Genomic DNA, 13,611 nt, shown 5'->3' on the forward strand with positions numbered 1-13,611 from the left:
AGCACCAAATAAAGCAACAGACCTCAGTCTCCCCTGGCCAAAAAACATCAGGAGCTCCAGGAGGGCAGCTTCTCCACTAGAGATGTGGGGACTGAACAGAGATGCCATGCTTAAAAGGCAAAGCTCACTGGCTTTTTAGCCTGACCCAGTTCAGGACTGCTCCCAGAAGTTTCTATTTTGCAGCTGGGAGTGGAATGACTTCAGAAAGAGATCCCTGTGCCCAAGGCTAACCATGGGCAAGCTGGCCTGGGGAGCCCCCGCCAAGGCCCAGGGCCCACCATTCCTCCCGCAAGGCCAGATCTGTTGTTATTTGCAAAGTGAAAAATGATAAAGCCAAGCCCCAGGCAGGGAGCAGGCCCTGCCAGCCGTAGGTCACACAGCCGCATACGATAAGATACAAGGAGAAACTCCAAAGTAAGAATCGACCCATCTTACCACTGGCCTCCCTAGCAAGCGATGGCCTCTAGCACAACACACTGGATCTGGCCAGCTAGCAATCGACTCTGGAAAGCAAAGACCCTGGCAGCCCAGGCGTAACCTCGGATGGAATCAATACAATTCCCTTGACCCACGGCTCTTTAAGGCTCCAAGCAATGCATTTTCACTGTCCCCATTCTCCCAGTTGCTACTGATAGGTAGAGTTGCCAGCCTCCCGGTGGTGGCTGGAGATCTCCCGCTATTACAACTGATCTCCAGCCCAGAGAGATCAGTTCACCAGGAGAAAATGGTCACTTTGGCCATTGGACTCTATGGTATTGAAGTCCCTCCCCTCTCCAAACCCTGCCCTCCTCAGGCTCTGCTCCAAAAACCTCCAGGTATTTCCCAACCTGGAGCTGGCAACCCTATTGATAAGGCCCTCAGTAAAAGCCACCTGGTAGGAAGAGCCACTGAAGAGTATTAAACTTGGCTTGCCAGCTCTGGTTTGGGAAATAACTAGGAGATTTGGGGGGTGGAGCCTGAGGAGGGCAGGGTTTGGGAAGGGGAGGGACTTCAATGGGGTAAAGTGCCATAAAGTCCATCTTCCAAAGCAGCCATTTTCTCCAGGGCAACTGATCTCTGTCGTCTGGAAATCAGTTGTATTCCCAGTAGATTGCCAGCCACCACCTGGACCTGTTGATCTTGCACTTGATTTTTGTCAACTGTGTTTGTATACCTGTAGGTTGCTTTGATAATACGCTTCTATTAGCAATTTCCAGTTTTGGTATTTATGTGCCATAGGTTGGCTCTTTGTTCTTGTGCTGTTTTGTTTGAATTCCAACCACCTGGAGGTTGGCAGCCCTTCTTGCAAGGGTAGGGGCAAGAGTCTGCTTCTGAGAATTTCAGTGCACCTCCAGGGCATCTTTGGTGTTGAAGTTGTCAACATAGGGTTGCCAACCTACAGGTACTAGCTGGAGATCTCCCGCTATTACAACTGATCTCCAGCCGACAGAGATCAGTTCACCTGGAGAGAATGGCCACTTTGGCTATTGGACTCTATGGCATCGACGTCCCTCCCCAAACCCCGCCCTCCTCAGACTCCGCCCACAAAATCTCCCCACCGGTGGCGAAGAGGGACCTGGCAACCCTATGTCAACATGATGGCACCAGACCTGCTTGGGCCGAGGGTTACAACTCTGGTTTGGGAAATTCCTGGAGATTTGGGAGTGGTGCCTGGGAAGGGGAAGTTTAGGATGGGAAGGAGTTCAGTGGGGATACGATGCCGTCCAAAGCTGCCACTTCCTCCAGGCGAACCGATTTCTGTTATTTGGAGTTCAACTGTCATTCTGGAAGAACGCCAGGCCACACCTGGAGGTTGAGAACCTTATGCCTGGCCTTTCCCTGTGGCACATACAAACCTGGATCAGGCTTTGGCTTCTGCCAGTTGCATCGCTTGAGGGCCAAGCCTGCCCTTGCAAAAAACTGGAATGGTCCAGTTTCTTTATAAGTGCAGAGGTGGATCTTGAGCATTTCAGGCTAAAGAAAGCAGAAGTTTTGCAACTGAAGCGTTGGATCTTTGTGATCTTCTTCTCCCTGCTCTGTAAACGCTCTCGAAACAGCCCATCTCCCATTCTGAGACGGACATACGAAACTGCTTCATATTGACTCAGCTGTCCATTTAGATGACTGTGTTGGCTACTCTGACTGGCAGCAGCTTCTCATGGGTAGAAGCATATCCCAGCACTGGCTACATCATTTCGCTGATGAGACCAAGGATTAGAGCCGGAGACCTTCTCCATTCAAAGCATGTGAATTTACCACTAAGCCAAACTTTCTGCTCCGAGCCTCCCACCCTACAGTTTGAAGTGGCAGAATCCACACTTCTGTCCCCTCCATCTCTCCTGTCGTTGTGCATAACTGGCTCTCGGTGAGGCTTACATTAATCAGAAGAGGGCTGCACGGTTAGGAAGGGTAAAGGGATGAATCTGCAGCCCCTTAAGCTTTGACATTAGGCTGGTGGGCTGGGACCTGATCAAGGGCGGTGCTTGCAACCTCTGCTTGAAAAAAGAGATAAGGAAAGGGAAAAATCAAAAGAGGCAGAAAGAACAGGAGATAACAAGGTGGGGGAGAGGCTGGAGAGATTTGGGGGTGCCAAATAATGCACTTTCAATCCACTTTCAACCCATTTTGCAGCTGGATTTTGTTGTGTGAAAGGGCAAAATCCACTTGCGAACGATCGTTAAAGTGTGCTGAAAGTGGATTGAAAGTGCATTATTCAGTATGTGTGAAAGTGCTGCTAGTCAACGTAAAATAATATGGAGGGGGGGAATAAAAAACAAGCTCCACGTTGCAAGCTGGAGATCGAGGGAGGTGACAGCTCAAAAGTCACTCACTCAATTAACCCTTTTCTTATTGTCTTGATCAGCTCTGGGGTGCAGCCCACGGCTCAGCTCCGCCCAGGGCTCCTTTTGTTCCCTGCCAGTCCTCTCGACTCAGAGGACACCCACAGGCGGTTCTCTCTACATGGCAGCTAGAACTGGCCACCTCTGACCTCACCCCGTGCTTGAGGTGGCCCCAGGGCTTTCCATTTCTTGGTTTAACAGGTGTCCCAGGCTCTGGTTTGGAAAGAGGGGGGTTTATTCCTGAAAAGCCCTGGAGGAACCCAAAGGTTCTGGGCATCCCTCTCTCCAGCTCTATGCACACAGGTCACTGCAAGAGGTGGGCATCCTCTGTTTCCAGGACACCACTAGCCCTCAGCTGTCCTCCCTCTGCCCACCTTTGTCCTCCAGATGTCACCTTTGAGGCGTCTCCAAGGAACAAACACCTTCGCCCTCCCCAAACACCACAACTAACAGTGTCCCGTTGCTGGCGAAGGCCTCTGCATCTTGGCAGGGAGAGGACGAAGGGCAGCCGCGACCCGGATTTAAGCTGGTCTACACCAGATCAGAGTGCGAAAGCGGCAGAAACATCCCGGCCGAGAGCAGCCCCGTCTCTTGGGAACAGAATCAGACGAGAGTCCTGAGCCACGATCCATGTTGACACCGGGAGCCGGTGAGAGTTTCTAGCCAGCGGGCTCAGCTATCCTGCCGCTCCAATGGCTGCGTCCCCCAGTTCCTAGCCAGTAGCGGAGCCCAGCAGGATCGGGATGTCCTGACTTCCGTTTCGTGCCTAAGGCAACCCTGAGAAGGCAACAGAAAGGCCACAGCTCCACGGGGCCTCCATGTCAAGGGTCAGGAAGGAGCCTGTGCCGTGGGCCGGCCTGGTGAAGGAGCCGCTGACAGGTTGGTGTGTGCGTTGGTGCTGATGGTGAAGTCACTCGGCTGCGGGGAAAATACGAGACACGTGACGTATGAGTGAAGAAGAAAAAGCTCAGTCAGCAACCGTCACAGTCAGAAGCAGGCATGGCAACAAACCCAGGCTGAGGGGGCATCCCAGAATGCTTAGCAACGCTAGATGGGAACTGACAGGGGGAAGTTCTCATCATTAATCCTGAGCTGTGTTTGCCTCATGTTTTAGTTGCTCATTTGTTTAAGAAGAAGAAGAGTTGGTTTTTATATGCCGACTTCCTCTACCACTTAAGGTAGTGGTATCAGCTTACAATCATCTTCCCTTCCCCTCCCCACAACAGACACCCTGTGAGGTGGGTGGGGCTGAGAGAGTGTGACTCGCCCAAGGTCACCCAGATGGCTTTGTGTGTAGGAGTGGGGAAACAAATCCAATTCACCAGATTAGCCTCCGCCACTCATGTGGAGGAGTGGGGAATCGAACCCAGTTCTCCAGATCAGACTCCACCACTCCAAACCACCGCTCTTAACCACTCTTAACTCAGTCCACGGTGGGGGGAAAAACCTCTGTTGCTAGAAGGAATTTCTATTGTCATCCCAAGAGTGGAGAGAAAACATCACAGATCATAACGCCTTACATTTCGCCGGAAGAGCCGCTGCAGCAGGCTACGTTTGGGAGGATCGGGGAGCTGTTTCCAGTCCAGATCTGGGGATCGGGTGCCATTTGGTCCAAAGACATTTAGATCTTTAAAGCATTCAGTTTCGATCATCTAAAGAACAGTAAAAAAGGTTATGCTCTCAATGTGGGGAAGCAATGGTTTGAATCCCGTGCCTTAGCTCCAAATGAGCTTCTGTGTTTTTGCTGGGAGGCACTTATGGGCTTCTTGAAAAATGCTGGTATTGCACAAGTGGAAATTGGGGGGGGGGCTCAGTGGTAGAGCATCTGCTTGGCATGCAGAAGGTCCCAGGTTCAATTCCCAGCATCTCCAGTTAAAGGGACTAGGCAAGGAGGTTATATGAAAGACCTCAGCCTGAGACCCTGGAGAGCCGCTGCCGGTCTGAGTAGACAATACTGACTTTGATGGACCAAGGGTCTGGTTCAGTATAAGGCAGCTTCATGTGTTCATGTGAAATGCCTAGCATGAGAGGAAGCACACTCTGTAGTGGCCAGAGAGAAGTGCGTGGAGAGCAAAGGCAAAGGATCCAAGCCAATGGCCTTTTAGGCCAAACCTGAAGAGGATGAGCATTGATCCAGAAGAGATATGATAGAGAAGTCAGGGCATGGATTGACAGAATAAAATTCCTGTCCTGGAAGGGATGACACCTCTCTGAAGGATTAAGTTTTTAGCACCTGGGTTCTTCTGGATTCACCACAGAGGCTGCAGCCAGGAGTGAGTTTTCTCAGCTGCACCACTGACTACCTTGTGAAGATGCTTCTCCTGTCATCTGTGCCTTAGTGACTGCAAGGTTAAAACTACTGTAATGTGTATTACATGGGGTTGCTCTTGCAAGCTGCCTGGGAATTTTGCTATCTGATAACTTTGACTCAAAAAAGCTTATACCCTGGAAATGTTGTTGGTGTTTAAGGTGCTCCTGGACTCATTTAGTTCAAAATGTAGCTGACCATACAATTACAGTTCCAATAGGGGTGTAAACCCAGATACAAGGGGCTGCATGTCAGTGGCCCCAGATCTTCACCTCGTTCTGCCAGGGGATGGGGACGCTGCCTATGGTGAATTTGGCATAGAAGTCGTTGTCCGTTTGGTCCAAGTTGACCCCCTTCACCGTGGAGAATTGCTCAATGTCCAACACGTCTTTGCAGTACACGGCCCGGGGCTGTAGGACAGATCAACAGGTAAGCTTGGCTTTTTGCGAGTCTCACACATTAAGCTTTGTATCTGAGAGAGCAAACTTCCTGCTCTGTCCAATGACCCTCTTGTTTTTATTCCCTTACTGCCCCTTCTGCCTCTTAGAATGCATACAAAATGTTGCTTCCTTCAAAGCCCTTCCTTCATTGAAGCCAGTGCAGAACTCTGAGATTTAGTTTTGCTCAGGGAAGAGGATTCGGCAGGTGCCATCTGAATGCATACTCTTCCTCCGTCGACCTTCGAGCCTCTATCTTCCTTCTTTCTCTCTGTTGCCTCCCCTGTGCTCAACTTGCGATTGCAAGCTGTTGCTTTTATGCATAAATGAAAGCCAAGGGTCCCCATAAATGCTGCCAGGTGCCCACTTCCATAAACACACTGGTGAAAAAACAGTGGCTCTGTACATGTAACAGATCTGTATACAGAACCAATAAATGCAGAGGAGGAGGAAGGAAGAGTGCCACCCTGCCCCCCATTCTACACATATCCATCACCTGTGGGCACAGTGCCTACCTGTGTACAAATGCCACCCCAGGATCAGAATCATTTATTCCCAATCATTCCTAGTCATGGGGAGGGTGCCTATACGTGCTGTATAGAAGGAGGAGGAGCCAGTGCACAGTTATGTTCAAGGGGAGATGGTGGAAAGAGCCAGTGCGTAGAGAGCTGGGAGCCAGCATGGTGCAGTAGTTAAGAGTGGTGGTTTGGAGCGGTGGACTCTAATCTGGAGAATGGGGTTTGATTCCCCACTCCTCCCCATGAGCGGCGGACTCTAATCTGGTGAAGTGAGTTGGTTTCCCCACTGCTCCACATTAATCCAGCTGGGTGACCTTGGGCCAGTCACAGCTCTCTTAGAGCTCTCTCAGCCCCACCTACCTCACAGGGTGTCTGTTGTGGGGAGGGGAAGGTGATTGTAAGCCGATTTGAGTCTCCCTTAAGTGGTAGAGAAAGACGCATATAAAAACCAACTCTTCTTCTTCTTCTTCTTCCATCCCAGCGCACATAGTTATGTGCAAGCGATGGAACCAACAGGCTTGCTCCCAGCTCTCTACGCACTGGCTCTTTCCACCATCTCCCCTGATAGAGTTCTTCTACACCTGTCACCTGCCTCTCGCCACCTGTGCCAGTAATGCCTCCCTCCTCTTGGCCTGAACTTACATCTGGCACGAACGAGGGTTTCATGATCCCTGCTTCCAGCCGCTTGAAGTTGATGGTCTTGAAGAACGGGTGCAACTTCACTTGGACTGCTCCGTCTGCCTTGCACCCGAGCCGGTGCTTGGGATCTTTGGTCAGGAGCTAGGGGGTGGGGGGGAAGGGTAGATTCCAAATCCATCAACAGAACAACGTCTCAGGCAGGTGGGTCAAATGACTCGCTCCTCCCAGTTTGGCCCATGAAAGCATGAAGGACCCTTAGTCCTGATAGTAGAACACATCCAAGCAAGAGAGAGGGGTTTGCAAGCCCTGCAGAACCAATGACAATGTACAGGATGCCAAGCAGAACCCCAGTGCCAGTCTGGCATTGCGAGCTCAACAGGACTTATGTGCATCCAGAGAAAAACAAAACCAAGCACTGAGTGAGCGTGAATACAGCAAAGGTAACCCAAAGCAACACTTGCAAAGGAAAAGAGAAACCTCCTGAAACTGACTGGAGCAGCTCATTGAACTCCCCAGAGATGCAAAAACAAAGGCAAGACAAGGTTGGGGGGAGAAGGAAAAACCGTCAACACAAAAGCATTGGTGAGGGGGGCATAAGTACTTTAAAGACTTTCATTGATGTGCCACTTGATGTTTAATTTTGAATTAACTATTTGAACAACTGAATGTTATTTTTGTTGACACCACCTGGAGGTTGGCAACCCTACTGATAAGTCACCCTTTCTGATCCTCACCGCCTTGCAGATGGCCTTGGCGTCTTCTGAGAATTTATCTGAGTACTGCTCCTGCTCCTCTTGCACCCGCTTCTCCACCTCCTCCCGCTTCACCCGCTCCTTGCGGGCGCGGAAGGGCGACTGTCCCTCGATCATCTCGTAGATGAGGCAGCCCAGCCCCCACCAATCCGGACTGAAGGAGTAGCGCTCGTTGTTAATCACCTCGGGAGCTGCGGAGAGAACAGACGTTGTCAGGGCTGCCTGCACACGACAACTTTGCTGCAGCACAGAAAAAGTATGGAAGGTGGCCCAAGATGAAGGATCCACCTTCCTTGGTTGTTTGATGCTTCTGCAACGCGTGCAGCCTACATATTCAATCCTAATTGCCTTTTCCTGTCCCCTCAGCCCATGCTTCAGCTGGGATGTCTGCATAGATCCCCAAATAAACAGACCGATCTTATTTCAGTTTTCTACAATTTATGGCACAAAATTTACTACCTTATTACTTATTACTACCTTATAGCTCAGCCAGCCCTATAGCTCAGCCCTAAAACACCTGAAGAGTTAATAAAGCAGATAACAGGAGAACACATTTCCATCGCTCCTCAGTCGCAGCAATTAACCTCTGTATAACTGGCCAAGAATTTGTGGATTAGAGGTTATATCTGCAAAGACGTCCAAAGGTGGATTTCCACAGCTCATAGCCAAGCAGGTCTTAAACTCAAGCCTTGTGAATATCATGGCTTCCAACATAAGCTTCCCCTGACCATGAGTGGTTAAGGTTGTCTTCTGCTTGCTAAAAAAGAGGGGAGGAAACCTCTGAATGACAACAAGGGGCGCAAAGTAACAAAGGTCTGAAAAATAGAAACATTGTGAAAAGATTTACGAGCCAAATATAACAAATAATTTCAACACAGATATCATGTACAATTTCCATGTGGCAATTCTATAAAACAGTTTACAAGCTGAAGAAGCACGCACACCAAAGGACGGGATGCCGGCTAAGTTCCTGTTTCAATGTATGAATCTTCACCAGTCATGAACGACCTTGCTCTGTGTAATTTGGAAGCCAGAAAATCAAGAACAATTCATAATATGTAATGTGGTGCAACTTCAAACAAAGGTCTTTTGTTGTGTGCTATTCTCCAGCTTGTAAACTGTTTTACGGAATTGCCACATTGAAATTGTACATAATATCTGTATTGAAATTATTATTTGTTATATACGGCTTGTAAATCTTTTGATGGTGTTTCTATTTGTTGCCATTTTGACTAGTGGATGCATTATGATATAACCTTGTATTTTTGTAATTATCATAATTTTTTTTGGTATTTTCTATTACATTTCACAATTTTTGAATCACATACAAACACCTTTGGGGACCAGCGTAGTGTAGCGGTTATGAGCAGTGGTTTGGAGTGGTGGAGTTTGATTTGGAGAACCGGGTTTGATTCCCCACTCCTCCACATGAGCAGCGGAGGCTAATCTGGTGAACTGGATTTGTTTCCCCACTCCTACACATGAAGCCAGCTGGGTGACCTTGGGCTAGTCACAGTTCTCTCAGAGCTATCTCAACCCCACCTACCTCACAGGGTGTCTGTTATGGGGAGGGGAAGGTGATTGTAAGCCAGTTTGATTCTTCCTTAAGTGGTAGAGAAATTCGACATATAAAAACCAACTCTTCTTCTATTTGGATGTTCCTATAATCATTTTTCAGACCTCTGGTACTTCGTACCCCTTGTTCTAGTCTTCTGGTTACAACAAGAAGGGGTTTGTAAGACTACCCCAAGTGCAAAGTGCGGGCTACTCCAATTTCCCATCAATACACACCCATGTAGCCAACGGTTCCTACGCGGCCACGGATGGTCTCGCCCTCTGGGATCTTGATGGCCAGCCCCAGGTCCGAGATCCGGATATGACCTGCAGGGAAAAGGAAGAAAGCGGGTGTAGAGCAGCGATTGGGGAGTTTGATTGTCTGCCCAGTGGACGGAGGAGCAAGAAAATATTGCAGCACAGAAAAAGTATGGAAGGCAGCAAAAGATGAAGGATCCACTTTCCTTCGACATTTGCTGCTTCCGCAGATGAAATATAAAAAATACTGAAGATTAATTTTTTGTTGGATCCAAAAATATGTTATTAAATACATTGCCAAATAATATGTCAAAAGTATATAATGAAATAATTAAGTATTCAGTGACAGCGGCAAGAGTAGTGTATGTAGGAAAAAAGATGAATGTCCAGATTTGAATGAATGGATAAACAAATTAAATGAGAATACAATTATGGCAATATCAACATCATTAATATAAACAGATCAAATTCTGAATTTAATGAAAAATAGAATGTGTTTTTAATTATATAGCTAAGAAAGAAGTCAAAATCATTAATGTTCAAGAACAGTAAATGTATATTATGAGATATGAAAATATAGTGATGATATAGATGATACAGAGAAGTCAAAGGATGGAATAATTGAAGGATAATTTCCAGATGGTCATACAGAGCTCCTGCTCCAGTTTCCTGACTTGCACATCTCTTCAATGTGCCGCTGGGCAGACCAGCAGCTAGGGAATGAGGTGCAGAGCCCCAGAAGCGGAAAAAGCAGAGCCCCCACCCATCCTCTGACATGCCCAGAATCCAACACTCACCATCGTCATCAAGAAGAATGTTCTCCGGCTTCAAGTCCCTGCAGGGAGATACAGATACAAACCTGAATGAGAAGCAGGGGCCAACCCAGATGGCAACACTCTTAGCCTCTTTTGTATACACCCGGGGGCAGGGACAACAGCGAGGGGAGGATAAGAACACCCTAGAAAGAGCTTACCTGGTCCTCACAAAAAAGCAGATGAAATGGTACACCTGAGGCTGGACCGTACCACCTCGGATTTCATGTGAGGGTATTTTGTGACTAAATACTTCTCTGCACAACACACACACAAGTACCGCCCACAAAGGAAACTAGGATTGGGAGGGGAAGGGTTTTATTTATTTATTTACGTACTTAAGTTATATTCTGCCTTTCTCTCCAATTGTGTGGGGGGGGGGGAGAGAAGGAATGATTTCTTTATTTACCTCAGTTCTGCCTTTTCCCAATGGGAACCCAAAGCGGTTTACAACATAACATTCTCTCCCTACAACTGAACACATGAACACATGAAGCTGCCACTGAATCAGACCCTTGGTCCATCAAAGTCAGTATTGTCTACTCAGACTGGCAGCGGCTCTCCAGGGTCTCAGGCTGAGGTCTTTCACATCACCTACTTGCCTACTCCCTTTAAGTGGAGATGCTGGGGATTGAACCTGGGACCTTCTGCATGCCAAGCAGATGTTCTGCCACTGAGCCACAGCCCTTCCCCATGAGGTAGATTAGGCTGAAAGTGTGCGGCTGGCCCAAGGTCACCCAGCAAGCTCCTCGTCTGACACTCTATCCACTACAACACACTGGTCCCATTTCACTTTCCTCCATGACGTCTGGCTTTGCGATGTTTTTGGATGGAGGATGAACAAGAAAGGCTCCCATCCCCACCTTTGCCTGCAACTCCCCAAGCTCCTGGCTCCCTGGGGGTCTTCAAACGGCGCTGTCCTCTCACCTGTACACAATGCCCTCCCTGTGCAAATGCTCAAGGCCACAGCAAATCTCTGCACCGTAGAAGGTGACCCGTTCATTGTCGAAGCCGGAGTTGCCCATGTTGTAGATATGGAACTTCAAGTCTCCCCCGTTCATGATGGTGAGGACCAGGCAGAGGGCATCCTTGGTCTCGTAGGCATAGGCCAAGTTAACCTGTGAGCACAGACAGGATTGGAGGGTACCAAATGTTATTTAGATCTTGACTTTTGATGTCAGAACAGTCCACAAGGGGACATAATCTAGAACAGAGGTCCCCGACCTTTTTGAGGTTGCAGGCACATTTGAAATTCTGACCCAGGGGGGTGAGCACAGCCACAATATGGCTGCCACAATATGGCTGCTGCAGGAGGTGGAGCCAGACACAAAATGGCTGCCATAGCTTACCTTCAGTCACACAGAGGTGGCAGCTTTTGCTAAAGCAATGTTTTTAAAAATCTGCACAGCCAATCAAATCTCCAGTGGCCAACCAGAAGCCTTGCTGGGCTAAAGGTCCCACCAGGCCCCACCCTCTTTCTAAAAACAACTGGCAGGCCCCAGAAAAGGTGTGGGCAGACGCCATGGGGCCCATGGGTGCCACGTTGGGGACCCCTGTCTAAAACAACCAATGTAAATCTGAACATCCCCCATAAATAAAAGAGATGGAACAGCTATGAAAAGAAGCAACTTTTAAAAAGCAAGCAACAAATGCCTAGGAATGGACACTTCAAAAAAGATAATAAGAAGAGTTGGTTTTTATATGCCGACCTTCTCTGCCACTTAAGGGAGAATCAAGCCAGCTTACACTCACCTTCCCTTCCCCACAACTGACACCCTGTGAGGTAGGTGGGGCTGAGAGAGTGTGACTCGCCCAAGGTCACCCAGCTGGCTTCATGTGGAGGAAACAAACCCGGTTCACCAGATTAGAGAAAGCAAAAGCAGAGGTCTGCAAAGAACGTGCTCTCCCCAGCGAAGGCAGGACGAAAAGTGGAAGTCGTAGGCTTTCCCGCCAAGGAGACAGGAAATAAGATTTTGGTCCTGCCTCCTCAAGCAATAGGCAGGAAAACCCGAGCTCCAAGATGCCCTTTCCCTCAGAGCGGGAATAGGTTGCCCACCAAGCAATAGCACAGGGCAGAGGTATCAAGAGCAGAAACTCCAATTATGACCTAAAAATGGGCTTTGTATGGGAGCAGGTGGCGCTCCCTGGCCCAAGTTGTTTGGTTACTTAACACATTTCTATTCTTCACTCCTGGAGGAGATGTACACATAAAATGCTAAAATCAGGTTAAAACAATTAAAATAACCAAATAATAGGAGTAACTAAAATGACATAACTGTTAGCTGTAATGAAACAGTCAATAGAAGGCTAAGATAATACTAAAAGAGCCTTAAAACCTCAGAAGCGGCATAAAATGATGCAAAGGCAAGTTTTAGGGGGAATCAATAGTTTTTAAGGTACGCGGGGAAACCAGGAGAACAACAGTGTTAAAAATCTAGCGGAAAGCCTGGATAAGACAAGCCCAAGCCAGTTGGGAATTGTGTCTGGAAACCAACTGGTCTGGAAACGACTGGTGCAGATCGTCTCATACTGGCCAAATACATTCAGTCCACAGTCTTGGCTGCTTTGTTTTGAACCAGCTGGGGTTTCCAAGCAAGTCTTCCAAGCAGCTCCATGGACAACACACTCCTAATCTGGACGTAACCAAAGCATGGCATCGGAAAGGGCACTCCACAGAAGAAAAAGCACGAAAGGCGTTTCAGAAAGGCAGGGAACCCTCCACTGCAATTCAGACTGTCTTGACTTATTTATTTACTTCATTTATAGCCCACTTTTCTCTCCAATGGAGACCCCAGAGCACCTTACAACATAACATTCCCCCCTCCTCCATCTTATCCTCACAACAACCCTGTGAGGTAGATCAGGTTGAGAGTATGTGGCTTGCCCAAGGTTGCCGAGCAAGCTTCCGTGGAAGAGCAGTGATTCAAACCTGGGTCTCTCAGGTCCTAGTCCGATACTCTAACCACTACACCGCGCTGGGCTCTGTGCAGTAGGATCAGCAATGTGTCTGGATGGACACTCACCACAAACCGGCTGTTGACCTTTTCTAGGATCAGCTTCTCATTCAGAGCCATGGCCTCCCCTTTCCGCTTCTTGATGCGCTTCTTCTCCAGTTTCTTGCAAGCGTACATCTTCCCTGTAGCTCGCACCTGGCATGCACAAACCTGGGGGCAAGACAGGGTGAGCTTACTAAGAAAGATGCCTCATGGCCTCCGGGGGCTGGTAGAGAGCCTGGCGTGCCCAAAAGAAAGGCCCACCACTCATCGTGGCACCCGCAGAACATTCGAGATGCTTCTTCGCCTGCCGAGTGGGTCCAAGGCCCTTCCTCTGCCATTTTCCAGGAAGGGAAATCCAAACACCTCAACAGCTCTCTCTGAATCTGAGTGCAGAGGGCAGATCTTATATGCCCTCCAAATGAAAGCACTGGAGGCAGCATGGAACTCATGTCTGCCACATCAGAAAACCTCACGGCCAAGTAACACATTACACAGCAGTCCCTGCCTAGCAATCCAGC

General features: G+C 48.6%; 1 protein-coding gene across 1 annotated transcript in view; it reads right to left on the bottom strand.

Moving 5' to 3' along the window:
• Nucleotides 1–3,582: 3,582 nt before the first annotated feature.
• The window catches only part of LOC130486955 (G protein-coupled receptor kinase 5-like), an 87,007-nt gene continuing 76,978 nt past the window's right edge, over nt 3,583–13,611 (bottom strand). Inside the window, exons 8-16 of the mRNA XM_056860267.1 lie at nt 13,121–13,261; nt 11,025–11,215; nt 10,083–10,120; nt 9,265–9,354; nt 7,456–7,664; nt 6,725–6,862; nt 5,400–5,537; nt 4,340–4,471; nt 3,583–3,737 (exon numbers count right to left, since the gene is read on the bottom strand). Of these exons, the coding sequence (XP_056716245.1) occupies nt 3,648–3,737; nt 4,340–4,471; nt 5,400–5,537; nt 6,725–6,862; nt 7,456–7,664; nt 9,265–9,354; nt 10,083–10,120; nt 11,025–11,215; nt 13,121–13,261 (1,167 nt within the window). The 3' untranslated portion in view covers nt 3,583–3,647. The remainder of the gene's footprint in view (nt 3,738–4,339; nt 4,472–5,399; nt 5,538–6,724; nt 6,863–7,455; nt 7,665–9,264; nt 9,355–10,082; nt 10,121–11,024; nt 11,216–13,120; nt 13,262–13,611) is intronic.

This window comes from Euleptes europaea, chromosome 14, assembly GCF_029931775.1.
Source record: "Euleptes europaea isolate rEulEur1 chromosome 14, rEulEur1.hap1, whole genome shotgun sequence".
Taxonomy (NCBI): Eukaryota; Metazoa; Chordata; class Lepidosauria; order Squamata; family Sphaerodactylidae; genus Euleptes; species Euleptes europaea.